The sequence below is a fragment of the Eutrigla gurnardus genome, assembly GCF_963514095.1.
Source record: "Eutrigla gurnardus genome assembly, chromosome: 23".
NCBI classification, from domain to species: Eukaryota; Metazoa; Chordata; class Actinopteri; order Perciformes; family Triglidae; genus Eutrigla; species Eutrigla gurnardus.
Window position 1 is genome coordinate 6,906,341 of NC_139934.1, and position 15,270 is coordinate 6,921,610.

Genomic DNA, 15,270 nt, shown 5'->3' on the forward strand with positions numbered 1-15,270 from the left:
TGAAAAAGGGGCATATTTGGGTAAAATCCTGACATTCAACCTTCCTCTTTTGGTCTTTCCCTGAGGAGACAGGTGAACAAATTGACTCATATATTCAAATCGGTTTTTACACTGAACACAAAGCAGAAAAAAAGGTACTTACTGATGCTGTAAATGTTATTTTTTACAAGATGGAACCTGAATTTGTTGAAATTTGTTTTTGTTAAATTCTGATTTCAAGCCTTAATCGTGTTTTCTTGATGCAACGCTTCAAATTTCATTTAAAAGACTGTAAAATGGTGTCTAACAAAAAAAAAAAAAAAGTTTCAAAAGTCAACTTCTTCACCTGAGAGCTGTAATAAACAAAACGCCAGGAAGACAACAATATCACTGGTGAACACTGTGGCAGCGAATGAGCATGGGAACCGTGTTCGGTGCCAAATTGCTGCAATTCATCTAATCTTCAAGCTAATTAAGTAATGAACAACAGGGTGAATAGATTGATGTCTCATTTGAAAAAAGGATACAAACCCTCTTTTCACGAGGCTGTTTATCGCGTTACGGATCTATCTTTATGTATCTGGCAGGAGGCATTACAATCGCAGCCTGTGAAAAAGTCTTACAGAGATAGACCCAATTAGTGGGAGCTGGAGGACAACGTTGCAGAGCAATTATCTCAAGTTATGGGGCCCATGAGACAGCCCTGAGAATCGGCTCTCCTTGACTATATCGTAAACCTCCCCTTTACCATTTGTCTTTTATTAAACCCACACTGTGTAACGGTTTAAATCCACAGTGGGGACCGACTTCAAAAGGGGAGCTGTGGTATTTCTGTCCGATTTCTGAAGATGTTTTTGCTCCCGCTTGCAATCAAGCCAACGCCACTAACAAACATGTAGTGCTGCTTTATTTGAGTTCTTTTTTCCTGTTTCCTTCTTTTATAAGTTCTTCAGAAAAGCCTCCAATTTGCGCAAAGAGAGAAAAACACTCGACATTATCTAATTAACGCTTCAGTCGATTTGTCCGTTTATTGAATTTATAATGCAGATACCTACTTTAGTTGGGTGAGGAGGTAAAAAGATCACGCAACTTTTTAAATTAAGTTTTAATTGGGCTCAACCACGTACTTGTCTGACCCTCGAAGGAAATTAAACCTGCATCTACCCTTAAAGCCTATTAAAAAATAAACAGCAACAAAAGCAAGAAAGCTGTTTTCTTTATTCCTGAAAAAATAAAAAAAAATAATTAAAAAAAAGGCACTTATTGTAGTTATTTTTTTAATTTTTTATGATTTCCTGTTTTTTCAGCCACTAATAAGGCTGCACTTTAAGGGTCAAGATACAATAAAACGAAGCAAACGCGATTCATTTGGTGTTATCCAGAAGGTGGGTGATGCTGAGGCTCGTTGCTATGGAAACGAACCATCAAATCCTTTCAACAATGGCAGGTTATATCACTGGGGGAGAAACAACAAACACAACTAAGCTGCTGCTGCTGCTGACCTGATAAAGGACCAGTCCGTGTACCACCAATGGCAACAATGCAATGAATCCATTGTTTTAGAAACACACAGATGGATGCAATAGGCAGCAATCCTATCTTTGAGGAATTGTTCCACAGGCTTAGAAATTAACGTGCCATTTATGTTTTTTTAAGCACTTTAATACAGGCTTTTTAGCTGGAAACCTTTCAGAGGCTACTACATTGAACCCTACATCATGGCTTTAACCTTATCTCAAACACTAGAGCACAAGTTTCCGTGGAAAATTAACAATATTTTCATGTTTTTAAGAGGTCCGCTCTGCAGGAGGGAGCCTGGTGAGTGAGCAGGGATGCTGCGATTTCACCTGAAGCACCCATCAAACACGCCGTGTGTGGGAGGGCCGTACCTCCAGCTGACCTTTTGGAAAGCTGTCAAGAAGGAACCAGCTGGGTGACGCGGCGATGTGATGGCCGACTGTGAATTGTAGTCGTCTGTGCGAACGTGGACGATGCAACAAAATAAATGAAATAAAAAACACCACAACAGCTCCCTCCTCCAGCTCAGGGCTCTGCTTCATCACAGCGAAAACACACGATCCATCCATCCATCTCGCTGCAGCAGTACACCTACAGACGTGCTTCGCCTCCCTCTTGTCACACAACACACAGAAACGAGGTGAGAACCAGAGCCCACATAAGAAGAGCAGGTGGGAGTACATTATCTGGAGTGAGAAACAATTCGTTCTGGCCATCTCCAGCTTGTGCAATGGAGCGATCCGCCCGAGTAGCGGCGTATCAGCGGGCAGCAGCTATTGAGTGGGTGGCGGGCATTACGCAACCTGGCTTCAGAACCTACACAGGCCACTCCAAAAGGGCCGGCCCCTCATTGAGCGGGAGGAATCCACGGTGAGGCGGACTGTGCCAGTTCACCGTTTGATCGAGACCGGATGACAACAAAAAACCCGCGGTTTTATGACGGCACTCTCTGGGAGCTTACAATGTGCAAGAGCGTGCGTTTATGCTTAGGCGGAGGCACAATAAATGTGCCAATATCTGATTTAGAGATGGACTTTGAAGAGCTCAACCAACCTCAAATGACTGTGTTGGTGTAAACCACTCGTTCGTATTCCTGACCCTTTGTCAGAGCTTGTGTATTGTATGTCTATGAGCAATGAGCAGCTCCCTTTGGCATAAAGAGTATTTCACTTCTTTCAGATCCATACCATGGTGGCAATGCACATTTTAGCCCAACCGGTATTGGATTTGTGAAGCCCATACAATCTAAATTTTAGAGTTATTTTACCTTTAAATCCACAATAAGCTAAGCAATAGCTACGATATCCACGCTTGTGTAGTTCTCCTTGAGAGACTGTTGCATAACAGCCTATTGGAAATGTTTCACGGCCTTGCACTGCTGCACAGAGCAGCAAGCCCGCTGCAAAACTGCCAACATAATCAAGGAAACTCCACAACCTAGTTCTTAACATTTCCTCACCGAAGAAATAAATCATAATTGCATAAGAAATGTTATGTAATGCATTTCACAAGCATTTCAGAAAGAGTGTTTCGAGATCAGGCTGCAAACAGGTGAACGATCAGTGCTGTCGCCCTCGATGATGTGGCTGTAGGGGCTCGGATGGGTGTGCAAAGGCCCTGGGAGCAGCTTGTGCTCAGTGGCCTAAGCCAGCTCTGCTGATCACATCCCCCCCCTTCACGAAAAAAAAACCAACCCCGCCTGCCATCTGGCCTGACCAGGAAGCGGAGAGACAGAGAAGAGAGCCGACATGTCACGGCGCTTTACGTCTGTGATAAATATTTACTTACTGATTTGCAGACCATGTGCCACATAGAGAGAAAAGGGGAACGAGCATGACACGAAACATGTCAGAGGAGCACGAAGAGAAACAAAGAAATGTTTATAGGGAATGGTGTGCGAGTTTTTTTTTGCGTGAGAGGGAAACACAGCAGGATCACGAGCACGCGCTGCAGAGAAATCCTCGCTGGAAGGACCACTGAGTGGGAGAGGGGTTGAGACGAGGGTGTTGAGTGGGAGGGGAAAAAAAGAAGTGCTTCATTGCCGTACACGAATCCACGCAGCTCCACAGGCTCTGCACACAGATCAGGAGTCGTCCACCGTTTCTATGCAACGCCACAAAAAGGGAAGGTTTACGGCCTGAAACGCCTTTTGAAGTGTCCCGAAACATCAAAATCAACACATATTAGCTGAGCACCAGAAGGCAGGAAACATGTCGTTCACTGCCATATTTTACATCACATTTTTTTTGTATTCAAATTAATGTCTTATATAATAAAACGCTGTCACTTTAAGAGATTTGTTTTTGTTCCGAGCTCCAGCGTAGTGAGACGACAGGCTCTGTGAAATATCACAGCTTTGCTTTATTGTGCATATGTTGTTCAAAGTTTTAATTTATTTAGTGGCGTTTACCTTCAACTGCACGGTCAATATCATTTGATCGTGCAGATTTCCCCTCTATGTCGGGGCCAACAGTACTTTGTCATGCACACGAATCACTCAAAGAATCTTTGCAAAAGCCAATCACGCCTATACGTGGCTGAATAATCAGAAATCCAGTTATGTTTAACAGGATTTGGTTTAATCCTTTGCTTATGTGCCTACAAACGAGCAGACAGAGGCAGCAGATAAGGCTTCTGTCCAACCTGTTTGCATCTTTTTTTTTTGTTCAGTTTCGCTCTCTTTAACAGCCAGAGAAAAAAAAAAAAAAAAAATCTCTTATTATAATGGCCTCAGAAAACCCATGAGAGCCACTCTTTAATTTAAAAAAGGGCCGTGCATTCATTAATTTAAGTAATAGCTTCCCTGTGTTTTGAGAACGAGCTCGTATTGGGGGGAAACGATGACGGGTTGCCATAGATCCTTTGAGCCTCTGATTACGGCAGCATCAAAGAAGCCTCATCAGAAAGTCTAATGGAGGAACAGGGTACTTGACCAGGAAGAATGACCACAATGGACGCACTGGGTCTGTGCATATGCATCAGCGAGCCTCCTCTACAGCATGTTCCTGAGCTGGACTTCAGCTCCAGGGCGGTTTTTTTAAAACCAAATAAGTGCTCGGCTGTTAAAATAATAATAAAAAAAAACACAAAATATTTGCTTTTCTAGCTGTTTTTACAGCACTGATTATGCTCTGATGAAAACAATCATAATCCCTTTTTTTCTCCAAGGTTAGCCGGCGTTTCCAAAGTCAGCCGAGTATCAAAACATCAACAGCCCGTGAAGCTTTTCTGTGTCATCATGCGTTGAATGCATGAAGCAGCAGAGTGTCACCAAGCTTGTTACTTTTGGTAAATTGGATGAACTGAACCTGTGTGTCTCCTAAAAATAAAACACACTGCTATGGCTAGCCACGTGGCTCACGTGTGGCCTGGAGGCAAAATGACTCACTTAATTAAGACAATTACGTTTTCAAAAAGGGACTTTAAGCATGCGGGCTACATCTTAAAATAACCTAGAGCGTGCTTTTATGAATACAACGTGCACGTCTCTGCATGTAAAACAAAACGGTTCTGCACAAGGTTAACAAATACTGTATACTGCTATTGTGATTTGGACTCGTGTACGATCATGAGTAACGGAAAAACAATGTGACAAAGGAAGGAAATGGCTGGGTTGTCGAGAGCTGGATGATAAATGTGCTTCTTCTGCCATTTTTGCGACGTGCAAACACTCTCGTCTTATCGTGCTGATCATCAACGCTCATTTGTTAAGGTAACTGAGGAAAAAGCAGCTGGCCAAGTTTTCCTCGCTGAAGTGTGGCGACTATTTTCACGATAAATTCATTAAAACGTTCCGTCATGCACAAGGGGATGTCTTCAAGTGCCTGCTGTTCAACTAACAGGATAAAATCCTCACATTCGCTGTTACACGAGACAAATAAAAGACAGTAAATCCTCACAATTTGCTAGATATGATGAAAAGCTGACCTGTCACAGGGGCCTCGATGTCCAGCAGGTTCTTCTCTGCGCGGAGGATTGTGGCGCCCTCTCCGATGAGCCTCAGGGCCACCGACTCCTCCACGCGGCCCTCCTTGGTGAGGTGAGCTTTCAGCACGTCCACTTTGGGCTTCCCATCGCTGTCGAACACCTCTTTAGCGGTCAGTCGGTGACTGGGGGGGAATGGGACAGCTGCCAGGGTAGAAAAACAACAAAAACAAGCATTATTACGACATATTTACTGCGCTTTAATATACTTTTCACTGACATAAGGCTTTTTGAGCATACACGGTTAATTCCACATCACTGAGCAAAAGGCATCTAAGCTGTTTGATTAGTGGGTACTTTGTACCTTCCAGGGGATCTACTCCTGCAGGAGTCGGAGTGAGTGTTCACTCCCGTGCTTCCAGCCCACCCTCTGAGACAATCTACCAGATTGCTGCTATGATCTGGGAGTCATTCAATATTCAATAATTATAGCGGACCCACACTGTTTCTAGTTTGCTTAGCAATATTCACAGCAAAAGAGATTGCACTTTGAAAACAAGGCACGGAATAAAAATGCTTTTTATTAACATAAAAAGCCTTTGATTCGAGTATTATCCTGCTGTGTTTAATATGCAACCATTTCTATATTTAAATGTGCTCAGTTTTTTTTGTGTGTGTGATCAGAACAGAACAGTCTTTAGTCTGACTTGTCAGTCTCAACTTTTTAAAAAGACGGAAATAAAATAGACTTTAAGAGAGTCTTGAAGGCGTCGAGGAAATTAGATCAACCAGCAGATCTCCGTTACTGTCGATTTAAAGGCGACGTATGGACCCATGTGGAAATAAATCCCTCTCCATCAGCTGCAGCTTCACCTCTGCCTCCTGTTCCCCGGGGCTCTGTTCTGTCCTGGCCGACGCTGTAATCGGGGTCGTCTCGAGTCAGAAGCCCGGGGAGCGCCACTAAATTCTCCTCCGTGCCCACTGGCGAAACCGAAGGTGGCTAAACTCGCTGGAAGGACACACCAAAGGGACTTTCTCAGTCTGAATACAGATGGCTTTAGGTATCGGCCACTACTGAGTACCAATTCAATTAAATTAATCAGCTGTATGCCTCACTATTTATGCAATTATGCAATATACAATATGTGTAGTACAACAACAAATTCTACTCATCCTGATTATTAAGTGGCTTATACAACGATAGCTTTTCACGCTATTTCAATGCACTCTATTTTGCAAACAGGACAATCCTGTTTGCATGCATTTTTATTTAAATAGATGCACATTTTCTATTCAAACAGCCCAATGAGTCTTTAGACAGACTTTAAATGGAAAGCTTGTAACAAAAGGACAGAAACCCCACAATGCAAGTCCTTTAAAATGGACCTGTGGTTGGTTGTAGCAGCTGACATCACAGGTAAAAAGGAACTTTATTTTAATGAAACCATTATTTTCTAAAAAAAAAGGTACTTCCACCTAAACGAAAGCCTAATATTTCCTTCTTTAATACCCCCTGATGATGAGCACACTACTTCCTGACTGTACAAAAATCACATCATTAAAGACCATTTTCAAGTCAGCAGCTAAAAAAAAAGAAGACTCTTAATAAAATGTTCACGTTGCAGACTTTGCACATGGCGTACACGTGTGACTAAAGCACTAAGCCCCGTGGCAAATACTGTTGAGTTAGTGGCTCTGCTTGTGCGAGTGTTTGTGTTCACATCCATCCCTCCCAAAAGTGACATCAGCGGTAATCAGACCTGTACTTTTTTTTTCTGTGTCACACGGTGCTCGTTGACAGACGATATTTGGGATCTCGACCGCGGTATTTAAAGCTAACCAACAGGTGTACGTCGTAATTGTGGATTTACTGGACTTGCAGATTTGCACAGTGAATATTTTCAGCATTACAATCTGGCCGATATACTTACACTTGTTGGTGCAGTTTGACTTAAAAACGATGACATTGCCTAAAGCCGACGAATGACGGATATCTGAAAGTCAACATCACGATGCCAGATAAGCCGGTTTTCTTCTTTCCCGCCATCGCCATCTGCACACTTGGGAACAAAATGTTCTGAATTGGCTCTCTGAACTTTTTTGTTCAAGCTAAATAAATACAGAATGTGCTTGAAACGATCTTTTAAAAAACAATATCACCCGAACGTCTCCAGTAGTTATCTGGGCCATTCAGAAATAAAGAGATGGAATTACCAAAGACCCCCAGGTTGGCCTCCCCTGAGCACCTGCTGTGCAACTCTAGCCCGGGGCTAGGACCTTGGGGCTTTTGACATCGACAACTACACCACAACGGCCCCTTTTGGTGTTAGGGGCGAACATTCAAACTGTTTTCTTCCCTACAGAGAATGACATGACAAGGTCAAGAATCTGCAATATTATTATGTCACAAATATCCCCTGGGTGATTAAGAGCACTCGTATGAAAAGGGTATTGATTTTAGTTTTTCTGCCATAATAAACTCCATGTAAAATTGCATAACTGTCAGAGGGCAGCGGGTACAGTGCAGTATTTTCCTTAGCCCCACATTGTTAGCCAATTAAGCATTACTGCAATGACAGGTGAACTCCCAGAGGCAGCACACTGCAACCGTGCTGTACAATCCAAGTTATTTCCAACAATCTCTGCAACAACTAAAAGAAACATTATGTCTGGGTGGTTCATGGGGAAAACAGTCGTAATATCTCCACGGCTATACCGAATATACACATTCATAGGTGGATGTGATACCATGTCTTCTGGGAGAGGCTGCGGATGCCGTCCACATCTGCTCCCACCGACTCAAGTGACATAACATAACACATCCTAAAATTCAAAACGCCGAGGAATAACATTATTCTTGAATAGGAATAACCCACGTGAAAGCTGTGGTTGTTGGCACACTGGCATGCTCTCAAAACATCATCCTTCGATTTCCTACACCCGCGACAATGAAAACACTGTGAACTTTCCCCCCCCGTGGAATTTCTAACAGCGTATTAAAAAGGAGCAACACCCACCACTGCCAAAACATTACGTGACACATTGTAACGGTTCTACGCTCCAAAGAAAGAAAGGTGTTACCCCTCATGACAAAAATTAAAAAGCACACTGTGGATTACCAACTCATTAAAGCAAGAACACATCATTAAACTGCACTCAGATATGGCATTACAAATATGGGCAAAATCTTTCTCATTGCACTAATCAAATATGTGCTACCGACAAAATGGCAAACTCTCAGTATCAGAACATCCCACGTAGCTATTTTACCATATATCCTGTCAGATCCTTTCAGAGATTTATAGCCGTGAGAGCATAAACTGACTCAAAAGCGGTTTCCATTAGCCGCTCGCTGTTGCCTTCATTCATTTGACCAATTTCTGTGTTCCCTTCTGTTACATAAGCGGGGAAATTGCACCGCAGCCTCGAACCTCGGATGAGAGTGAAGAGAGGGTCAGAGACGATGGGGGGAATAAAAACAAATCTGCATTCCACTGGATGGTAATTTGTCTCCGATTAGCGTCGTAATCTACCGAGCTACAAATTAAAGTCATCCATCAGCGATTAGGTTTAAAGACTACTATACCACTGAACCTCTGCCTGTCTGGAGGGTGTGCTAAATACTTTAAGTTTATCCTAGAAAATGAAATTATCTTCTGTTGGTCAGCAAGGTTTACAGCAACATTTAATGATTTCCTTTTTTCAGGGGATTAGCGCAGAGGCTTAGGTCTTGAACTAACAAAGCTTTCGATCATCAGCCGCCAGCAGCCACATTTGTTCATGCGGCATCCGTGAGTGGAATAATTATCTCTGAGAATAGCAGACGTTCAGGTGTAATTCTTGAGATACCCGACTCACGCGGGGCGCGGTGCATCGGCGGCCGCTGGGAAGCAGCGGGGAAAACAGGCAGCTTGAAACGTTCGGGTTGGTGTAGTTCAGAGCTAATGCGATCTCTCGGAGGAACGAGACAGCGGGAGGTGCGCCGTCATATGGTGCTGGACAGATCAGCTTAATTGGAAAGAGTGAGACGGAGTGTTGCAGTGCTCACCACGCAGCCACCCCCGGCTTCATTTAGCGAGGAACACGGAGTGCAACTGCGATCGCCTGAACTGGCAGACCAGGTGTTTACAATTCCTGTATATCATCTTCCCTCTTGGCCTTGTCAGCTGTCTGAAAGATGTGTGCTACACCTTACATGACGAATACAGAGCAAAATATTACACCAAAACAACAAAACGTGCCTGTACTTTGAGCTACATTTAAAAAAAAACATAATACAGCTCAATCACACAGTCAGTCAACCGATTCCTAACGAGTGCTACGGCCGGCAGCCATGGTGCTGGTTTATTTTCATCAACTGCACGGCAATACATTGACAAAATTGACTGTGGCTGCCTCAGATGATGTCATGAGGAGCGGGCTCTCTTCGAATAACTCTGTATTAAGTCGGCTTCATTCCAAGCTGGGACTGTGGCCAAGGAGCGTGTATTGAGAAAATAAATGAATTACCTTAAGAATCGACAGATACAGCAGATCTACGCTCATAAAACGTTCTTACAATGCCAGGGCCATAAACCTAAATCCTGCAACGCACAGCATCCAGATGCCCAATTGACCACCCCCCCCAAGAAATAGCTGACGGTGCATGATGCTCCGCTTGTGGAGCGGCTTGGGTTGTCACTGCCCATGTCAAACCCTCCGCGCCCCCCTTTCTACCAGACATGCCACCACACCAGCAATTTTCCTCCCCTAAGACTCAGCATGACCAGTGGAAATCTCAGCGTGACCAACGGGGAGCTGAGGCAGAACAAATATTATGCGCGAGTACAAGGAAGGGCACTTCATACAAAGCATAGAATACCTGCAGTCATTTAAATGCACGGTCAGATGACAGTATGCAAAAGGTGGTGCGATGCTGATCTACAGTACGACTCGACTTCCTCACACAAAGTAATGGCGAACCACGTGGGCGCTCTTGCATAGCCGCTCTGTGCCCCCATGTGGCCGGACCACGTAGCCGATCCGTGCCTTAATGTGGCCACTCCTTGCCTCCACGTGGCCCTTCTGTGCCTCCATGTGGCCCTTCTGTGCCTCCATGTGGTCGTTCTGTGCTTCTTTGTGGTTGTTTTGCATGTCTCTGTGGTCATGTTGCATCTCCTTGTAGATGTTTTGGGTCTCTTTGTGGTCACTTTGTGTCTGTTTTTTTTTGTAATTTAGTGTCTTTCTACAACATGTCGCAGGTGAAGACTAGGAGCCTCTGAAGGTAAGACAAGCACACCCACAGTGGAGTGGCATGCATCAGTATTTGTTTGCAATAGGCAACACACGAGAAGAAGAAAACCACCCAGCAGCACATCGACTCTGCTGAGAATAACAGTATAATGGAGCTGCACTACATGCATGAGATGAATCAGCTATCGGCAATGCAGAAATGAAAAAATACTTATTTTTCGGTGATGAAGCATCCATTGCATGTGTGCACGGAGGACGACTGCAAGTGTTGAACAGGGCACTAAGAGTGTGCAAGTCACTCTCCACTGATAGCTGGGGTTTATTAATTGAATTACACAACGGCATTCAATTAGAGCGGGATATGTTTAGAGGTCCAGGATGAACAGACTGCGTGAGCTTCTGTAGGCGGTAGGAAACAGAGGACATACTGTACATCAGGAAGCGCCTCGACGTCAAATGTCATCTGGCAGCTGTTCCGTCGCTTCATTATTACACCACCGCGGAGTCCATTCGGAAGCTGATTACCTGGCATGCATAATGCAAAAGATATGGCTATCTTTGCTGACGACAAAAGACCCGGAGTAGCTGAACCATACGGCGCATTATGTGCAGGAGGTGATAAATTATTTGCAATATAGTCTACCTCACACACAGGACGGACCCGCGTGATGTCTTTATGTCAGGTCTGAAATTGGTGCCTCTGCAGCTCCGCCTCCTTCTCCATCCCATCTAGAGAGCCTCAACACTGTCAATCAATAATTCATAAGTCCATAGAAATAATGCATCCCTTACATACGATTAACGCGATATAAATATCGGTTGCAGAATGGTAGGAATGGTGGAGCAAATCATTGCTGCTGCAAATCAGCATAAAATACACCATTCGCCACATTTAGTATGATTCAGAAACGCAATATAGTCTGCATAATGGATGGGAAAAGAATTGCACTGGGAGTCGACGAGTGAAATTCCGACTAGTCCTTTAAAAATGATCCCGAACCGTATGAGCGGTCGTCTGGATGAAACAGGCTCGATTCCATCACTGAGCTGATGCACTGGGTCCATATACCCCTGGTATTTGCAGTGTGACTCAGTAGGGCAAAGATAGATTATGTTCTATGATGATGCATTCAAAATGAAGTCAACCTATAGAGCCAATAAGCCTCCCATCTGGACGCGGCGGACAGACCAGAGATTTAAAATGCCGGCCGCCTTTAGGGCTAACGGTGAAAAGGTCACTTATAGATTGGCATGGAGCTCTTTACCGTGCATTAGTAGGGATAGAAGTCGGCCCTGGACAAAAAAAAAAACGCAGCTTTGAAGCTCAGCGCCGATGTATCTGTGCAGCGTGGGGACGGAGTGGTTACCTCCGTGGTGGAGGCAGAAAAAAGGGGAGCAAATGGCATTCATCTTCCCAGAGACAGACAAAGAGAAGAGAAAGGGAAAAAGACAGGAGGGGACTGGAGAGAACAGTCAACACAGTCTCAGGAGGCTTGTATCAAAGATACCATGCCATCGAGACAAGCAACACTCCAGAGCCCAGCAGGTATTAAGGATAACATATTCAATAATTTGTGCACACAAATGATCAATCGTTCCCCTCGAATTAATAATTCACTCCTGCACTACTTAATTCGCTCCCTGTAATTAATAATTCATGGCCTAAAATTACAAAATTGAGTCTTCAAATTACTCAATTAATTCCCTCAAATGAATTGCACACTCTGCTTATACGGTTGTAGAGCTACATTGGATTGAGTTTCAGCACTCCTTGCAGTTTTTGCTCATCAGCTTTTATTTTGCAGAATAACATTGTTGCTGTTCTGTAAATTTGTATCGTATTTCTCTAACTGCACATTTTCACTACTTTAAACAATAGTCTCATAACTAATTGCAGGTGTAACGACCATCACTTTCATTAAATGCAACCAGTGGACGTTGACTGTACATTAAAGAGTTGCTGACCATCTCCGCCTGCTGCAGTGGTGGAAGCTTTTACATCGTATCAACAAACAGGAGAGATATTATATACAAGTGAGTAAAAGGGGTTGCCAGGGAAACAGCGCTGTAGAGTCTCAGTCTTAATCTTTCATCCATCAAAATATTGGCTTAAAAAAAAACGAGTTGCCGGCAGCAGGTTAGGTTCTGCACCGATGTCGTGATCAAAGGCTGGAAACGAGCCTTATCATACGTATCCCACGTGCTTAATAGATTATATATTAGCAGAACGTGGTGAACGCAAACACATACAACACAAAAGGAGTGCGATTGTGCGTCGGACACAGCTGTTCACTGCAATAACGCGTGCCGCTGCCTCCACCAAGGTTCCCATCAATAACAGTTATCCGGGGATCCTCATTATTAAGATTGACAGGCCTTACACTAAACAAACCAACAATACACCCAAGACCTGCATCCATCCCTGCCATCGTTGTCAGGGCTATCAAAGACCGTCAAGCGCTTACAGAAAACAGTCCACAGCGGTGTTTTAGTAGACCCGGGACGTCAGCAATGTGAGAGTGAGTGACAAGCGTACGTTAATCCTGCTGCTGGCTCGGCAGATTTGAGATGAGAGGTGTAGAAAGTGTTAGCAGCAGCAGGTGATCAAAATGCACCGCTGCTCAGACAGCACTCTGACTAAGTCCCTGATTAATTAGTGAGGTAAGGGCTGAAAGCGTGGGAGGCTGGCGTGGGTGAATGGAGGGATGGATAAATGTATGCAAGGATGGATGGATGTGAGTAAGTGCCCAACGCTGTGGCGGTGGGTGGATGGCCATCTAAGGGATGTGTGCCTGCACCGGCTTTTCTGGTGGTGCCGGGGGGCAGCGTGGCGAGCCATCGATGTAGCAGCCGATCAATGACACAGTGGAAGGTCGGCAGGGACCTGGATCACGGCTTGCAAATGACTACAGTGATTTGGAGCAGGAGTGGGGGGAGGTGCGCGAGTCGGGGACAGTGAAAAGATCAGTCAATAAAATAAAAATGCATCAAAGTGTGCTGGGGCGAAGAGCAACAATAATCTGTCAAACACGATCCACTCCTGCAGATTTATCAAACGCACACATAATTATAAGTGTATGGAAATTGTTAGAAAGAAAGGGTTTTCATTTTAGTACAGGTAAAGGAGAGTGGAAATGTAACAGCAAGGTACCACCACTGAAAAATGTGTGTCAATTCCAACTACTAAGAAGCTATGATGAACGGGACCGTACGTAGTTAAAGTGAATTACTGCAGGCCATTACAAGTTTGGGCAGTGCTCTGTTTAAGGTGTTAAGGGCCAACAGACCAGCACAAAAAAAAGCTCAATATTAATGTAAAACACTGTGCAGATTTCCAGGTTTGCGGAGACATTAACACTCTGGCATTTCCTCTAAAAGCCACTCTGACAGGCCCTGAAGAAGACATTCCCTGCTAGCTTTGCCGTGCTGAGGGCCCCCCCCCCTTCCTCCTTCCTCCTTCCTCCTCCTCCTCCACAATGCCGTGACACAGGATTAGCTTTCATTAGAGAAGGCGCTGTAATCAGCTTTGGAGCATAGCAGAGACGGAACAATGGAGGAGGCTGAAAGGATCTGGAAGACGGGGTGCTACGGGTGCACGCTCGGCTGTATGCAGGCTATTCCCCCCACAAATGGAACCTGTGGCACATAACAGCCAGACAGATTCATAGCCACACTTATGTGCACATTCCCCAGCGAGACCGCGATCATGACAAATACAGCATAAATGCAATATGGTAATTTCACTTGTCATTTCAAAAAGTCCTGACACAACAAGCAGACAGCTATAAGTCACTGTTGAGCTGCCATTGAGCACTTTAGTGGCGGCCAACACCAATAGCTTTTTGCCGCCACACTGTTTTATAGCGTTTGCTCATTGGCAGATAAGAAGGGAAGCTGTGTGAAAGGCCAGTGCTTGTGATTTCCCCCATTTAGTCGGGCTTATCCTTAATTGCCCCTTTTCAAGCTATGCGTTCAAGCAAGGCCATGAGCTAACACCAGTGCAAAACAAAGCAATCTGCAGAACGCATGCTCACTCGGCCAACTGGCTTTCGTCTTGTGGAATTGCACAAAGTGAGATCAAGAATTTGCTCCGCCATTGAAGAAAAAAAGAAATGCACACAGAGGCAAAGGTCCGTGCTATCATGTGTCTGGTCTCGACCTCGGCGATGGCATCTTTCTGCAGCGCTTCAAGGCTACAATTTCAACCTTTTCTTCAGATGGTAAACAGAAAGGTCAGGCATCGAAGGGAGGTTTGGTGGGGCGTGTTTGGATTCCAGTCTGGATAAAAAAACCTGGCCCTACACGTGCACAGAACCACCTTTGTGCGAGCCCTTCACCACTCTCCATCACGCTGGCAACTGGCGCTTGTATTGGGAAGGACTGACGACACGGGTCTATCGAGAACATATGTCCCCACTAACCCTGGAGAGCTTGGCCAGAGCGGCCCGGCAGCCACTTCACAAAGCGTTCTTGTTGCTTGCTTGTTCTACGAGTGTGTAGTGACATGCAGACGGGTGGCTGGACACGATACAGGTCCGCTGGGTGCAGTTCAGCTGGGGTTGGAGTTGTTGTCGCAAAGCTAAAAATCTGACTTCAAAAGCTCCACTACTAAGTTAA

At 44.6% G+C, this 15,270-nt stretch overlaps 1 protein-coding gene across 5 annotated transcripts in view; it reads right to left on the reverse strand.

The window, feature by feature from the left end:
- Nucleotides 1-15,270, reverse strand: part of LOC311008755 (protein phosphatase 3 catalytic subunit alpha) — a 50,602-nt gene that overhangs the window by 23,422 nt on the left and 11,910 nt on the right. For all 5 annotated transcript variants that reach the window (XM_084002604.1, XM_084002605.1, XM_084002606.1 and 2 more), the window contains exon 2: nucleotides 5,425-5,625. In XM_084002604.1, the coding sequence (XP_083858730.1) occupies nucleotides 5,425-5,625 (201 nt within the window). The remainder of the gene's footprint in view (nucleotides 1-5,424; nucleotides 5,626-15,270) is intronic.